This window comes from Prionailurus bengalensis, chromosome A3 (genome assembly GCF_016509475.1).
Source record: "Prionailurus bengalensis isolate Pbe53 chromosome A3, Fcat_Pben_1.1_paternal_pri, whole genome shotgun sequence".
NCBI lineage: Eukaryota > Metazoa > Chordata > Mammalia > Carnivora > Felidae > Prionailurus > Prionailurus bengalensis.
The window spans coordinates 104,962,036-104,978,727 of record NC_057354.1 but is presented as its reverse complement, the minus strand read 5'-3'; the positions used below and the strand labels follow the sequence as shown (position 1 = coordinate 104,978,727).

Genomic DNA, 16,692 nt, shown 5'->3' with positions numbered 1-16,692 from the left:
ATAAAAATAAAAGACCTAAAAAAAAAAAAATCATGCTTAGTGAATTTTCAGGATACAATTATCCCCAGGTAGGAAATAAATATGGTTTCAATGGTGACTCATCAAAAAAAAAAAAAAAATGGTTGATTTCATTGTACCTTATTTGGGTAAAAGAATTGGTTTGAAAGGGTGGAAAGTATTACTTTCTAAAAAAAAAATTTTTTTTAAATTATGAATTTTAATAGATGACCATCCACAGAGCTGGAATGTGGCATGGGAGAAAGGGACTTCACTTCAACTTTTTCACGGGTCTAACGAAATCTGGAAAGGCTCCTCCACAAGCACTTTGAAGATGCTTTGGTCCATTTGATCCCAATGACCATCTGGGTTTTATGTCATCACTCACCTGAAAGAGCTGCTTTTGAGACTTCTCTCTCCAGCTCCTTTCCGCACTCCAAAGGAGAGATCGCATCGGGCTTGGAAATTGGAAGCCCTGCTCATGGGAAAAGAAAAATTAGTTTGGTCAAGAGTTCGGTGAGAGACAGCATAAGAGAAAGAAAGAGAGAGGCTGGTTTTGGATTTCTCCCTCAATGGTGCTTAAAAGAAGGGAGGAAGAGGATATGGGGTCTATCTGAGAAGAACAACTGAGTCTCTATTAAAAGAATAGCTCTCTCTATTAAAAGAATAAGCATCCATTTCTTAAGAGGTATCTTCAGTAGAATTTCATCTCAACATCCTTGGTCATGGAGTAGAGAAGAAGGATGCTACCACCTGGCAAATATAATCAAAAGGTGTCCATCTCTAACTGTGGGAGGGTTAAACGTGTATCCAGAAACAAAAGTAGACATTGCCTGTCTCGGGACTTACACGACGATGAAGAATCCTTGAATCTAAGAACCTCAGAACTCCTAGGAACTAAGGAAGCAAAGAAACCACACTGGGTAAGTTCAAAGTGGAGGAGGGAGCTGTCCTTACCCAGCAAGACCAGATTTCTGTGCTTCTCAGGCACATCTCCCTGAGGAGGGTTCAGCTGCTTCCACTGGGTGAGAGCCTCGGCCATATCCCTGATTACCAATGACTCCTGAAAAAGCAAACACACCAGTGCTCACCAAGGGATCTTCCAGAAGCCTCTGAGAAGCACTCAGAGCAGAAAGAGAGGATGGACACGAGGGTTAGACAAAATGACGTCTAACATCCCTTCCAACAGTAAGATTCTCTGGTGTATCTGTAGCCACAGACTCACTCCTTGCCTCAATGTATCAGAATTGCATGTAACCGGAAAGAAGCAAGGAACCTTCGTTGTAAAATCTGAAGGCACCAAGTCATTAGTTTATGCGTTGGTAAATTAAATTATAGAACTACAGACATCGTTACCATTTAGACATGGGAAAGTGGAGAAAATATAATTATGAGTTAACTATGTTCTTTGTGATATGGTTTTTTTTTTTTTTAATTTTTTTTTTTCAACGTTTATTTATTTTTGGGACAGAGAGAGACAGAGCATGAACGGGGGAGGGGCAGAGAGAGGGAGACACAGAATCAGAAACAGGCTCCAGGCTCCGAGCCATCAGCCCAGAGCCCGACGCGGGGCTCGAACTCACAGACAGCGAGATCGTGACCTGGCTGAAGTCGGACGCTTAACCAACTGCGCCACCCAGGCGCCCCTGTGATATGGTTTTAAAATATAAGGGGTTCAAGAAATAGGAAACAGTTTTCTCTCTAATTCTCCTTTGAGAACACAATCAGTCCAATACGTATTAAAAATTAAGATGTTTGCTACACGTCACAGAATATATATTTATTTGTAAAACAGTGTCTCAAGCCCAAAGTATGAAAGTTCCTAACGTGTTCTCACCATTTCTCATAGTGGCCCTGATCAATCTGATAGCCCCCGTCCTTTGCTCCATCTACTTTCTAACCTATCTTACACGACTCCCCCCATGTTCCCTGTGTTCCAGTTGGTGGCTGCCTTTCAGCTGCTTGAAATGTGTGCCACACTCCCTTTTACCCCTTTCTACATGCTGCTTCCTGTTCTTGAATGTTCTCCCCCATCTGATCCTTTCAGCTCTTTAAAAAACAATTTTTTTTTAACGCTTATTTATTTTTGAGAGAGAGAGAGAGACAGAGCGCGAGCAGGGGAGGTACACAGAGAGAGAGGGAGACACAGAATCCCCAGCAGGCTCCAGGCTCCAAGCTGTAAGCACAGAGGGGCCTTTCAGGTATTTTAATCCTACTCACACTTCAGATCTCAGCTCAGGTGTTACCTCCTCAGAGAAGCCTTCCCTGGGCTTGTAGGGTTGTAGCACCAAGTTCACTTCTCTTGGGTTTTGCACACACTGAGGGGACTTTGTGATTAATGTCTGTCTCTCTCATTAGACAGTGAGCTCCATGAGAACAGAGGCTAACCGGGTCCAATTTTGCTCACTGAAGCAACCCTAGTTATCTGGCACAGCGCAGGAACACTAAGTATGTGTCAAACAGCTGAACGAAGGAAGGAACACAGGAAGTTTGCACGGGATGTTCTATAAAAGTGTGCGTGGGAGGGGCGCCTGGGTGGCTCGATTAAGCATCTGACTCTTGATTTCAACTCAGGTCATGATCTCACAGTTCATGAGTTTAAGCCCCACATCAGGCTCTGTGCTGACAGTGTGGAGCCTGCTTGGGATTCTCTGTGTCCCTCTCTCTCTCTGCCTCTCCCCCACTCACTCTTGCTCAAAAAAAAATATGCGTGGGAAGAGAGGTGGAGAGGGGAACAGAACATATCATACATTGAAAACACTGCAGGAGGGCAAGCCTAACCTTGATCTAGATGGCAGGCACACAGTTCAGACTGTCTACTAAAATGTAGGGAAAGGGAACAGAGTGGGTAATGGTCCTCTGAATCTATAGCTGAATCGATTTCCTGATAAGACAGATGTCTAATATTTTTTCTAATTCTACACGAAAAAAACTTTCTGTACAACTTTAACTGTGATACATTAAAACAGACCAGTCTCTGGGATGCTAGCAAATGAAACAGTCTTGTCTTGCTTTGAACCACCACTTTTGCCATAGCTCCCTGAGCGCATAAATGAATATACTGGGTGATTTTGCTTGTAGTCAGCATTCTAACGTTTATGACACAGCCCTCTAAAACAACTGGTAAAATAATTCGCCTAATAAAATAAAGTTAGAAGAACTACCTACTTGGAAAATCCCCTGCTCGAAATAATTTAACTCTTTATTTCCCACATTTCATGACCTGAGCTAAAGTCTGAGGCTTCACAGACTGAGCCACCCAGTTGCCTCTATTTATGTTTCTGGTCCCTTAAGACCATATGCCTCGGGAGTGATCACACAGCAATACAATTTTTATGGTCTTCTCTCTTTACAAACAATGCTAACAGTAACAGACTAACTGGCATTCCTTTTAGACTTTAGTTCCCTGAGAGAATTATAGCAGTCAAACTTGTTTATGGAGTTGCTGCCCTGTGTGCACGTGCTGGTGTTGGAAGACACAGGAAGATCAACCGGAAACTGTCCAGCAGATGCCACTTTCTCTCCCCTGTTTTCTGAACGAGATCTACAAATTCAGATCAGAGCCCCCAGTGTTTCACAGTGCGCTGTGAGGCAGGTCTGAAGTTGTCAAACAGTCCCAGTGCCTTTCCCACAGAGTCTGCCATTGTCTCATCATCCGAGGCCAGATCCAGCAGAAGCATCTTGACTAACTTCCCTTCAATCCGAGGGAGGCGTGTTTCATCTTGCCGGGCCTCTACAAACTTTCGTGGGGCTTTATTTACCTTTGGAATGAGACCCAGTGTAGGTTTTCTTGCAGTCTGGCTACGGACCTAAGCTTCCCTTACCACACTTCAGGTCACTCTACAGTGACACACATAGCCTTTGAAGACCTCCAACTCACTTATAGACTTTTGGCCAAAGCCAAAGCAATACAGAATAATTCTGTATTCTATTCTCTAATTATCTACTCTCATATTTTCCAAAGTGCAGTTTTTATCCCGGTATTTTTTATCCCAAGTTCTCTAGAGGATGGGGGGGGGGGGGGGGGGGAGGAAAACCTCTTCCAAGGCCTTTTAGGACTTGTCTGTACCAGTCATTTCTGTATGAAATGACTTTCATTTTTGCTGATTAGCTATTTTTTTTTTTTTATCTCTATCTTATTTCCTCAGTAAATTTCATGAGGCAGGGAAACTGGCTTTTATCACTTTGCATCTGACCATGAGGCCAATGACAGTACTGAAGAGCTAGTAAGAGTGAATCGAGTACTAAGTGGATCAAGGAGTAATGCTGAAAGGAAAGTTCTGCACAAGTAAGGAGCATTTACTGTCAGGATCGTCACTCATCATTTTATCAGGATGAACCCAGTGGTCTAGGAAACAGGGCTGAGCGATTCCATAACAATGGCAGAAACTGTATTCCTGTTCTGAGAACAAAAGAAAACTAAACCCACCTGGGATGCAGTGGTCAGCAACACAGTGATCATGCCATTTTCTTTAGGGTTTTCAGCACCGGGAAGGTCTGAGTCCTCAGAAAGCGACCCTACAAGTGGAGATAGGAGCCATGACGATTACTCTTGCCTTGCGGTAAACTTGCAGAAACTTCCATACACAGCTACTTGTCACCTAAGAAAAGTCAACACAGGAAATCAAGGCACAATCCCGCAACATTCCTGAATCAAGACAAACACGACCTCCCATTCCTCCTATCCTCTGCCCTTAAATTCTAGTAGAACTCTGCAGTGAACATCTAGACACATAAATTAAATACATTATTTCTATCTATCATCTGCTGAATGACAAAGTAATACTCAAGAGTCTGTCCATCCGTTCCTCACTTAATGGTTCATTCCTGTCCTATTCCAGAATCACAGGATGAAGGAAGACTAGTTAAATTCCTTTTGAACACTGGCTTTTCAGATATAATACTGGCATTCTTAGAAAATCGATGAGTCTTATGGGTGGAAAAAAATCTAGTCTTCTAAACAAATCCTGTGACTTCTAGAAACCTCACTTTCTGCATCTGCAAATGGGCACAACAATCTTCTTCCTACCACCTTACAGGGTTCCCGTGAGGACAAAACGAAGTCATTATCAAAAGCCAAATTGTCGGGGTGCCTGGGTGGCTCAGTCGGTTAAGCGGTCGGCTCAGGTCATGATCTCGTGGTCTGTGGGTTCGAGCCCCGCGTCGGGCTCTGTGCTGACAGCTCAGAGCCTGGAGCCTGTTTCAGATTCTGTGTCTCCCTCTTGCTGACCCTCCCCCGTTCATGCTCTGTCTCTCTCTGTCTCAAAAATAAATAAACATTAAAAAAAAAAATTAAAAAAAAAAAGCCAAATTGTCAAATCTGGTGATCTGGGGGACAAGGGAGGCACACATCATCCTAAAGACGCGCAGGGCAATGGGGTAGCGGGCTCTCCCTCAAAACCCTAACGGGAAACCAACCAGTTGGAAAGGGCTGTCGTCTCACAGAGAAGAGGTGATGCTTCTCCTTCCAGAGCCTGCCCCAGCCAGAGGGCAGCCTTTCCCTTCTTTTCACTCCAGCAGGCTCTGCGGCTGCATCCCTCCGAAATTCTCACCTCTGCCCCCAGGCTCCATGGAGACTCCCTCCCCTGGCCAGCGCAGGCGACGACGGCCGCGGAAGAAGGGCGCAGCGAACGCGCGAGGGACCCCGGGGGTCCCCCGCTCTGGTGCACTCAGAGGCCCGGGAACGCGCGCGCGACCCTCGCAGGGCAGCCTGGCGCCACCCTGGGGCCCTCCCGCCGCCCTCCTTCCGTCCACTCAGACTTGGAAGGACCCGCGCTTAGGCCTCCTCGACCCCAGGTTCGACCTCCCGCACCACGCAGAAGCAGCCCCGGCCTAGCAACAAAGGCATCTAAGAGCCGGCCGGGCCAAGTTGAGCCGGCCCGATCTCGAGGCTGAACTACGACTCCCAGAATCCTCCGCGGGGCGCGGCCTACGTCACCGGTGGTCGCTTCCCAGAGGACTCTGCGGGATGTTGGCCAGGCGGCCCTCCCCACTCCGGGCCGGCACTGTACCGAAGTCGCGCACTTATTGGGTCGCCGAGAGAGTTAGGCCCCTGAGAAACCCTTCCAAGAGTGTTAGGCCCTCCTTCTTGGATGAGGACGCTGGGCCCCGGCTCAGAAGATGTATTCGGCCGCACTAACTCCCGCCTCGCAGAGGACCTTCACTGCCCCGCAACTGTGACGAGCCATGGGCGCCACCCCCGACCTACCCTGGATTCCCTCTCTACCGGCAGTGCTCCCTCGGGAGGGGAGGCCGCCTCATCGCTTCCTTTCTGCGCCCATTATCAGTCCGCCCATTGTGGCGGGAACAGAGATGATATAAAGTGACCGCAGCCTCTAACCCAGTGGTTCTCAAACTGGGAAGTCTTGTTAAACTTCCCAGTCTCAAACTTCCAAGTCTCACCTGGAAGTCTTGTTAAAACAGTGCTAAACTCAACCCTTATTCAGGAATCTGGAGTGGGACCTGAGCATTTGCATTCCTAACAAGTTCCCAAGGGATGCTGAAGCTGCTCATTTGGAAACCAACTAAATGTTGGAATCCCTGGACCGCTCTTCTTTTTCTGTGAACACTTCTCAGTAATCTTGTTCAATCTAGATGTTCTAAATACCATCCAAACGTGATCAACTCCCAACTTATATCTCCAGCATGGGTTTCTCCTCTGACCTTGAGCTGTCTCCTCAACTCCTTACTTGTTTAATGAATATCTCTAGTATAGGACGTTCAAAACTGAATTTTTGAGATCCTTCCTCCCCCAATGCCATAACTCTTACTCCCGCAGTTTTCCCTACTTCAGTAAATGGCAACTCGTCCCTCTAGTTGCTCAGTTCAAACACCTTGTGGTCATCGTCCTCTTTATCACACAACCCACATCCAGTTCCTCTGCAAATCCTGTTGGCTGTACTCTCGAAATACATACAGAATCTGACCACTTCTCACCACCTCCAGTGCTGCCACCCTGGTCTAAGCACCCATCATCTGTTGCCTGGATCACTACACATGCCTGCCAACTGGTCTCACTCCTACTCTTGCCCTGTGTATCCTATTCTCACCACACTTGCTCTCCTACTCCAAACAAAGCCAAAGTCCGTACAATGGCCCACAGAGCCCTTCAAGATCTCCACCATCCACACTAACTCTCTGATCTCATCTTCTACCACTTTCCCCTTATTTGTTCCGCTGCAGCCAGACTGGCCTGTCATTCTTCAATTGAGTGAAGCATGCTTCCACTATGGAGCCTTTGTGCTTGTTCCTCTGCCTCGATAGACACCCTGGGTAGATACCCCCAGGTATCCACAGAGCTTGCTCTCTCACCTCCAGACCTTTTCCATAGCACTTTTCTATTTCTAACATGTAATTAATTTTACTTATTGGGGGTGTCTTCCAACACTACAGACTAAACTCCATGGGAGGAGTATCCCAGAGTATTTACTGCTACTTAGATAAACAGTAACTGAGTATATTCTCTGTACTTGTAGAGAAGGTACAAATGCCCGAAACTAATACTGTCCTTGTTGCTTTTCTTGGCTTTCATTTGGGATGATTTTGGAAAACTTGGACGTCCTTTGTAACCCTCCTTTTATTTACAGAGGCCCTACTTTAAAGTTTTGGGGATTTTTTTTTTTTTTTAGAATTGGGGAGGGGCAGAGAGAGCAGGGGGGGGGCAGGGGTTGGGGAAGAGAGGGAGAATCCCAAACAGGCTCCCTGCTGTCAGCATGGAACCCCAACTGGGGCTCAATCTCACGAACCGTGAAATCATGACCCGAGCAGAAATCAAGAGTCAGGTGCTTTAGTGACTGAGCCACCCAGGTGCCCCCAGAGGCCCTACTTTAGAAATAAGGTAGCCCTAGACACTACCAGCTGGCCCAAGCACATAAATTGGTGTCCCACAGTAGAGTGGAGCTGGAACACTCCACTCTATTTTTTTAAGATAAAAATCCCCAATGAGTCCCCATTGTCTCTTAAGGGTAGATGGTCCTTGAGTTTTCCTAAATTTGCTGAGGGCTTCTGTTTCCCTTTAGTCTGTGTTTGCCACAACATCCCACCAGGAACGTATCTTTGCATTCCTTAAGAAGCTGCCTTTAAAGGCCATTTACTCTGATGTGAAAGTTGATATATAGAGAGAGATCAAAGGATATGCAGAGGATATAAAAGGAATCCTTTAGTGACCTTGGAAGAGGGCAAAACCGGAAACGTAAAGGTAGGATCTGGGTGGCAAACCGATGGAGGTTTCAGGGACATGAGATTCAACAGAAGAGAGAGGTGCTAAAGGTCTCGGGTACTGAGAAAGGAAGGCAGATGTGAGACAGGCAATCAAACTTGGGAGTGAAATAGCAAAGGCCATAAATCAGGCCTGAGTCATGTACCTAGTTATGTTACATGTTACCTTTGGGCACATAGCCTCAGCTCTTTGCTCCAACTCAGCTGCCAGAACCTGTGAACTAACTCGGACATTTGATTGCACCACCTCCAGCTGTACAGTTATCTGCTGGGAGTGCCAGTCTCTCCCCGTTGCTTGCCACAGCCCAGACAACTGCACAGCTCCAGTTTCCGGTTCCTTGCACCACTTCCAGGCTTGCTGAAGTGCCACACAATGGCTTGGGATCTGGCCTTTCTAGGGGTGGCTGGATGATGCAACCTGAAAGTGTGGGGTAAACAGGAGGAATCTGGTCAGTTAAATTCCTTCTGCCCGTCAACTTTTAACAGGAATTTCCTTTGGCTGTGAATATAGTGGTTAAATACATAAGGGTTTATTTTCTCTCATTCAAGATTAGGATTAGGCAGTCCAGAGCTGGTATGGAGTCTTCATAAGATCACCAAGGAATCAGAAGTCTTTTGCTTTTCTCCCTTCCCATCCTTCAGGCATGGCTTATATCCTCAAAGTCACAAGATGGCTGCTGAAATTCCAGCCACTAAATCCACGTTCCAGGTAGAGAAGAAGGGAAGAGCAAAAGCAAAAGGGTTTTTTTTTTTAGCTGTCCCTCCCTTTGAAGGTGTCCCCAAAAGTCCTGTCCAACAAATTCCAATTATACTAACATATCATTTGCTTGATATTTGACACATCAATACATTACTGGCCTGACATTTGATATATCAGTATTTCATTGGTCTGACTAGCCATACCTCACTACAAGACAGGCTGAGAAATAAAGCTGAGCACTCTGCTGTGCTCAGAAGAGCCTTGGATTTCCTATTGTTAAGGACGAAAAAAAGTACAACTACAACTTAGGCAACTAACGGCTTCTGCCACAGTAAGCATTAGTTAATGCTTATTATCAACACTAGCTATTGCAAGGTTGCTTAATCATGAGGTTCTATAAAGTGGCTCAGTAAGTTGATCCTAGTTTATTTGGTCAATTTCCTCTTCTGCAGACTTTGCATAGGTTTTAGACACATGTGTGAAGGGAAGGAAAGGAATCCACATCTTTACAGGATACTTATGGCATGTTTAGCAGGTTGGACATGAGATCTTCGATCATCATGGGGACTGATTTTTTGGGGGGCCTCTGCTATTGGGCTTCACTATTAACTCCATTTGTCCTTTCCAAGGTTCCACGTTCCTGCCCATTAACAAGATGAAAGAAGAGAGCGTCATGCTCATTCTCTATCCTTCATCGATTGTAATGCCAATATGGTACAAGAAATTAAAATAGGGGTGCCTCGCTGGCTTATTTGGTGTGACTCTTGGAGTATGTGACTCTTTTTTTTTACGTTTATTTATTTGAGTGAGAGAGAGAGAGAGAGAGAGAGAGAGAGAAAGAGAGCGCAATCAGGGGAGGGGCAGAGAGGGGGAAAGAGAGAGAATCCCAAGCAGGCTTTGCACTGCCAGCACGGAGCTTGATGCAGGGCTCAAACTCACGAACTGGGAGATCACAACCTGAGCCGAAACCAAGAGCCAGACGCTTAACTGACTGAGCCACCCAGGCACCCCACGTGTGCAATTCTCATCTTGGGGTTGTGAGTTCAAGCCTGATATTGGGTGTGGAGCCTACTTAAAAAAAAAAGAAGGGGCGCCTGGGTGGCGCAGTCGGTTAAGCGTCCGACTTCAGCCAGGTCACGATCTCGCGGCCCGTGAGTTCGAGCCCTGCGTCAGGCTCTGGGCTGATGGCTCAGAGCCTGGAGCCTGTTTCCGATTCTGTGTCTCCCTCTCTCTCTGCCCCTCCCCCGTTCATGCTCTGTCTCTCTCTGTCCCAAAAATAAATAAATGTTGAAAAAAAAATTAAAAAAAAAAAAAAAAAGAAAAGAACTGGGGGCACCTGGGTGGTTCAGTCTGTTAAGCACCCGACTTCGGCTCAGGTCATGATCTCACGGTTCGTGACTTCGAACCCTGCGTCAGGCTCTGTGCTGACAGCTCAGGGCCTGGAGCCTGCTTTGGATTCTGTGTCTCCCCCTCCCTCTGCCCCCGCTTGCACTCTGTCTCTCTAAAAAATAAAATGAGGGGCGCCTGTGTGGCTCAGTCGGTTGAGTGTCCAACTTCGGCTCAGGTCATGACCTCACGGTCTGTGAGTTCGAGCCCCGCATCGGGCTCTGTGCTGACAGCTCAGAGCCTGGAGCCTGCTTCGGATTCTGTGTCTCCCTCTCTCTCTGCCCCTCCCCCGCTCATGCTCTTTCTCTCTCTCTCTGTCAAAAATAAATAAACATTAAAAAAATTTTTTTGGGGGGCGCCTGGGTGGCGCAGTCGGTTAAGCGTCCGACTTCAGCCAGGTCACGATCTCGCGGTCCGTGAGTTCGAGCCCCGCGTCAGGCTCTGGGCTGATGGCTCAGAGCCTGGAGCCTGTTTCCGATTCTGTGTCTCCCTCTCTCTCTGCCCCTCCCCCGTTCATGCTCTGTCTCTCTCTGTCCCAAAAATAAATAAAAACGTTAAAAAAAAAAATTTTTTTTTTAAATAAAATGAAAACATTGAAAAATTTAAAAAAATAAAAAAGGAAAGAAAAGAAAAGAAAAGAAAAGAACTGTGCTTTAAAAAAAATTTTTTTTTTCAACGTTTATTTATTTTTGGGACAGAGAGAGACAGAGCATGAACGGGGGAGGGGCAGAGAGAGAGGGAGACACAGAATCGGAAACAGGCTCCAGGCTCTGAGCCATCAGCCCAGAGCCTGACGCGGGGCTCGAACTCCCGGACCGCGAGATCGTGACCTGGCTGAAGTCGGACGCTTAACCGACTGCGCCACCCAGGCGCCCCAAGAACTGTGCTTTTTAAAAAACACGCCTAGACACGAGGAACCTGTCCTCATCTTGGTGTTCATGTTCTCTCAGCTGCTCCAGGGAATTACTGCTTTATTACTAAGCAGGAATTCTCCACTTGATCTTAGCCAAAAGGCCGAGAAGCGATAAGCAGGAATTCTCAAGATGTAGGTGTGAGGAAGCCAATCTCTGCCTCCACTGTGTAGGCGTGGATAGGACAGTCTGCATTTTGGTTTCACAGATACTGATGTTGAGGGCAAGGAGGACAGCATGTCTCATAGACCCAGTGGCCCGGCTCTCAGCTACAGCCTCATGTCTGCTGCTTTAGTACTAAAGGAGGACCGCTCATGGATGACCTATGCCTGGAGTTAACTTTGCTTTGTGATATTCTTTGAGATTAGACATAGCGCCATCTCCTGGTTCACTGTGGCTGACTTCTTCAGCCTGGAACCCCACCCAGCTGCCATGGCTGTAGCTGGCTTGCAACTGGACTGAGAACTTTCGGCATAAATATTCTTTCCCTTCAGCATTTATACACGAATACAATGTGAGAAAGGGAAGGTGTTATGTCAAAATATGGATGGAATGGCAGAGCTACACTAAGGAATTTTAGTTATCAATGAGACTAAACACATGTAACACAAAAACACAACCGCTAACCTGGAAACAAGGGTGATGGGTTAGTCTACTAGAGACCAAAGGTCAGGTTAGAGGGCAGAAGAGCCAAAGTTCAGAAGAGCGAACTGATGCTGGATGATGTCCCTAGTGAAGAACAGGGCATACCCAAACCAGGACTCCAGGAACCTCAAAGAACAGTAGATTAAGAGCTAATAGCACAATTATCATGAAGGTATTTATAGTCCTACAGATGTATTAGCTTCATGTTAATTTTCTTACTGAAGTCTCTAGTTCTGGAAAGTGCTTTTGATTGAGGACTCAAGTTCTCATGACTAGACAGGTATTCATTCATTGAGAAAATATATAATAAGTGGCAGGCATCACACTGAGGACACAGCAGCTCACAGGTATGAAATAGTTCCCGTTCTTATGGAGTGGTCTAGAAATTTAAAAAATTAATTAATTATACATACATACATAAATAAATAAATAAATACAAACACACAATGCTTATCTCTGGGTCCCCTTCAAACACTTACAAAACATATTGATTGGAGAGCTTCTGACCAATTTGGGGATCCTCGGGGTATTATATTAAGTATGAGGCATCCCAGTGGAAGTCTATGGCACGGTCCATTAAGACTATTTATTGAGCCTCTAGTACCAAATGGAGACATGAGAATATGCGGTAGTTAGAAGGTGCTCAAACACAAATCTTCATTATCTTGCATAAACGCATCTTAAGTCTCTGTGGGGGGCCCCTGCCGGGCTGGAGCACCTCTGTGACATTCTGACGGCTGCCTGGCATAACGTCGCTGATGTTGGATGATAGATGACTTACAACTGAACACCTTTCCGCACACACTGCACTCGTAGGGCTTTTCTCCAGTGTGCACTCTCTGATGCTGAGTAAGTCGTCTTTTCTGAAGGAAGGCTTTCCCACATTCAGTGCACTCATAGGGCTTGTCTCCGCTATGAATTTTCTGATGCTGATTAAGGGACGAGCGGTCAAAGAAAACTTTCCCACACTCATTACATTCAAAAGGGGTCTCTCCAGTGTGTGCTCTCCGGTGGCGAATGAGGGAGGAGCGGTCAAACAGGGCTTTGCCACAGCCCTTGCATTCATAAGGCCGCTCTCCAGTGTGAGTGAGCTTGTGGCGAGCGAGGATGCTCTTCTGGCTAAAGGATTTCCCACATTCTGTGCACTCATAAGGACTTTCTCCAGTATGAATTCTCCGATGGCGAGTGAAAGATGAGCGGACAAAGAAAGCCTTGCCACATTCGTTACATTTAAAGGGCTTCTCTCCGGTATGAGTTCGCTGGTGTTCAGTAAGGGTTAATCGGTCATAGAAAGTTTTCCCACATTCGTTGCATTCAAAGGGGCTCTTCCCAGTGTGAGACATCAGATGTTTCTTAAGACTACTTCTATAGCTGAAGGCTTTCCCGCATTCTTTACAGTGGTAGGGCTTCTCTCCGGTGTGAGTCCTTTGATGGCGAGTGAGGGATAAGTGGTTATATAAGGTCTTCCCACATATGCTGCATTCAAAGTTTCTCCCCTTACTGTTGGTTTTCTTGGCAGGAGTGGATCTTTGCCTGGAGTCCTTCTCCTTGGGGGAGGATTTCTTCAAAATCTCCCCCGATAGATGTTCTTTCTTTGTGCCCCTGAGGTTTTCTGAGCCAAGTGCAGGACCCAGAGGACCATCTTTTCTGAGTTTTTCCATTAGTGTCTTTTGCAACTTCCCTTTTTTAGAAATATCCTGGCTTTTAGCTGAGGCCCAGCTCTCAAGTCTAGCATTCTGGTCTGAAACAAATAGAAAATATAGATATGACTGGGTCTTAGTGCTAGTGAAAAAGAGAACATTATCTTTGTTCAGAAAAGAATGGATACAAAATACTTCCTGGTTTATTGTAACTCCTCAAAAGCAAAGCATCAGAGAGAGGCTGAAAAATGGCAGAGGAAAACAGAGGAACAGAGATGGAAGTGGAAGGTGGTCATTTCGCCCACTAAACAAGTTTCTGTTATTCATTCGTTATATATTTTCTAAGTGCCTACAAAGTGCGAGGCACAATAGAAGTCACTGGGACTCTAATGAACAAGACAGACATGGTCCCTGCCCTCATGATGCTTATATTCAACACGACAGGAGACAAAGAAAAAAACAAATAAAACACCACAGATGGTGGTAAGTCCAGTGAAGAAAATAATGAACAGAAGTTGGAGTGGGGTCTTCTTTAGAGGAAAAACTTAAGAACGGTCATCTGGAAGTGACAGTTAAGCTGAGCTCTGAAAGATATGTTAACCATGAGAACAGCCAAAAGAAGAGCATTTCAGGGAGAGATCCATAAAAAAGTAGGCTATACACAAAGAAGCATGGAAATGACTAGGCAGTTTATTACAGGTCAATGAGTTTAAACAGCAGAGAGTAAGTGGAGAGGCCAGCCTGGACCTGAGAAAGTGAACTGTCGATGACTACTGAACGGTTTTTAAAGGAAGAGGAAGGAGATATGGTAAAGGATAAGTAGGAAAGATAAAAAAGTGTTATCAGAGTTCATTATAAATAGGTCTCAACCCTCCCCCAACCCCCTTGCTACCTGTTCATTCATCTGACAAATACCTGAGTGTGTGCGATGTACCAGGTACTATTCAAAACGTTGGGGATACATTAGTGAACGATACAAAACCTCTGATGGAGTTTACATTTTAATTAGTGGGCAGGTATGGACAGACAGTAAACAAAATAAAGAAGTCAAAAAATACAGTATGTGAGGAAGACAGACTGGGAAGAGAGCTAGATAGTGCAGGGGCTGGGGAGGGGGAAGGTGGTGGAGAGATTGCAATTAAAGATAGGGTCATCAGGGCAGGCCTGACTGAGAAGGCAGCACATTTGAGCAAAAACTTGAAAAGGGTGACAGGAAAGCCACATGGCTATCTGGGGGAATGAGTGTTCCAGACAAAAGCAGTGAACATCTCCACAGGCCTAAGAGGTCCTGAGGAATGGTCTCTGCAAGTGAACTGTCTATCGAAATCCTATCCGCCTAGTTTACACATACCTAAATAAGTACTTCCTGGGGTTTCTCTTTCTTCATCTTCCTGAAAATCAAGTTTCCATGGCTCTTCACCTCTTTTCAACTGGAAAATCACATCAGGTTTAGGAACTAGAAGTCCTGCTCACAAAGGACAAAATGAGAAATGGCTGTTTGGGATGGAAATTCACAACCATCCCGGGGTTTAATAAAATCCCCTTCTCCTCTAGATAGGAAAATGGCAGTATCCAAAAATCATATGCTAATTTCTAAAATAAGATGCTAATTCTTCTTCTCTAAAGGGAAGTCGGTACTGACTTTCTAGAAAATCTGAATTAGATCTATTGAAGTAGTTCACTAATTTTTCTCTGATGTAGGAGGCACCTCCCCAAGATGGAACTAGTATTAAGAGTTGAGGGAGGGGCGCCTGGGTGGCGCAGTCGGTTAAGCGTCTGACTTCAGCCAGGTCACGATCTCGCGGTCCGTGAGTTCGAGCCCCGCGTCAGGCTCTGGGCTGATGGCTCGGAGCCTGGAGCCTGGTTCCGATTCTGTGTCTCCCTCTCTCTCTGCCCCTCCCCCGTTCATGCTCTGTCTCTCTCTGTCCAAAAAATAAATAAACGTTGAAAAAAAAAAGTTTAAAAAAAAAAAAAAAAAAAAAAAAGAGTTGAGGGAAAATTCTTAGCTTAGAGAAGTCGAATATGGAGAAGGTTCTGCACCTCAAGGAACTAAGGTGAAGAAGCTACCCCATCTTCTTTTGTCGTTTCTTAAAGAATAGATTTGTATCCTTTAATTATATTTCCGTGCAATTATACTGAATTTGAAGCAACTAACAAATCAAACTGGAATAGTTTAAGAAATATGACTCACCTTATGTGCAGTTAATACTAAACACTTAAAACTAAAAATATCAGTGAACAATTTTTTAGAAATCCTTAAAAAATGAATTATAATGTCTTTGGTTTTTGATGATTTAAAGTAATGGCATTTATAAATGTTATATAATATAAATTTATATGGTGACATACATAAATTTTCTATATTTATGTTTTAAAATGCAATACTAAATGTTTAAGACATACAAAAAAGCAAAAAGACTAAAACAAAAAGCTACGAACCCACCATCTAACTTGATATTAACACTAAAATTGAAGCCCCTCCTTCATCCCCTCTCCCTTCCCCTACTGAGGTACCCACCATACTAAATATGATGTAAATCACTCTGTGCATTTAAAAACTGTTTCCTCGGGGCGCCTGGGTGGCTCAGTCAGTTAAGCATCTGACTACAGCTCAGGTCGTGATCTCACACTCCGTGAGTTGGAGCCTACTTCAGATTCTGTTTCTCCCTCTTTCTCTGCCCCATCCCCGCTCATGCTCTGTCTCTTTCTGTCTCTCCAAAATGAATAAACGTTAAAAAATATATTTTTTTAATATGTTATGTTCAGGGCACCTGGGTGGCTCAGTTGGTTAAGCGCCTGACTCTTGATTTCGGCTTAGGTCATGATTTTACCATTCATGGGATCGAGCCCATGAGGGGCTATATGCTGACAGCACATAGCCTGCTTGGGATTCTCTCTCTCTCCCTCTCTCTCTGCCCCTCCCCTGCTCATGCTCTCTCTCTCAAAATAAATGAACGTTAAAAAAATATGTAATGCTCACTGTAGACCATTAAGAAATATAAAAAAGAGAAAAAGTCACTTGTAAGTCTACTAGTCAGAGACAATTAGGGGTAAAATTTTGGTGTAGATTCTTCCACTTTTCTACGCATATAGATATATGTTGTGAATGTACTCAAGTTCCAATCATTTTGTAGCCTGCTTTTATCATTTAACAACATATCATTAATATCTTTCTAACTCTATAAATATCATTCAT

The 16,692-nt window shown here is 45.0% G+C and overlaps 1 protein-coding gene across 1 annotated transcript in view; it reads right to left on the bottom strand.

Moving 5' to 3' along the window:
• Window positions 1-16,692, bottom strand: part of LOC122467098 — a 56,305-nt gene that overhangs the window by 10,531 nt on the left and 29,082 nt on the right. Inside the window, exons 9-14 of the mRNA XM_043553331.1 lie at window positions 14,848-14,961; window positions 12,545-13,597; window positions 5,550-5,750; window positions 4,427-4,515; window positions 955-1,060; window positions 386-472 (exon numbers count right to left, since the gene is read on the bottom strand). Of these exons, the coding sequence (XP_043409266.1) occupies window positions 386-472; window positions 955-1,060; window positions 4,427-4,515; window positions 5,550-5,750; window positions 12,545-13,597; window positions 14,848-14,961 (1,650 nt within the window). The remainder of the gene's footprint in view (window positions 1-385; window positions 473-954; window positions 1,061-4,426; window positions 4,516-5,549; window positions 5,751-12,544; window positions 13,598-14,847; window positions 14,962-16,692) is intronic.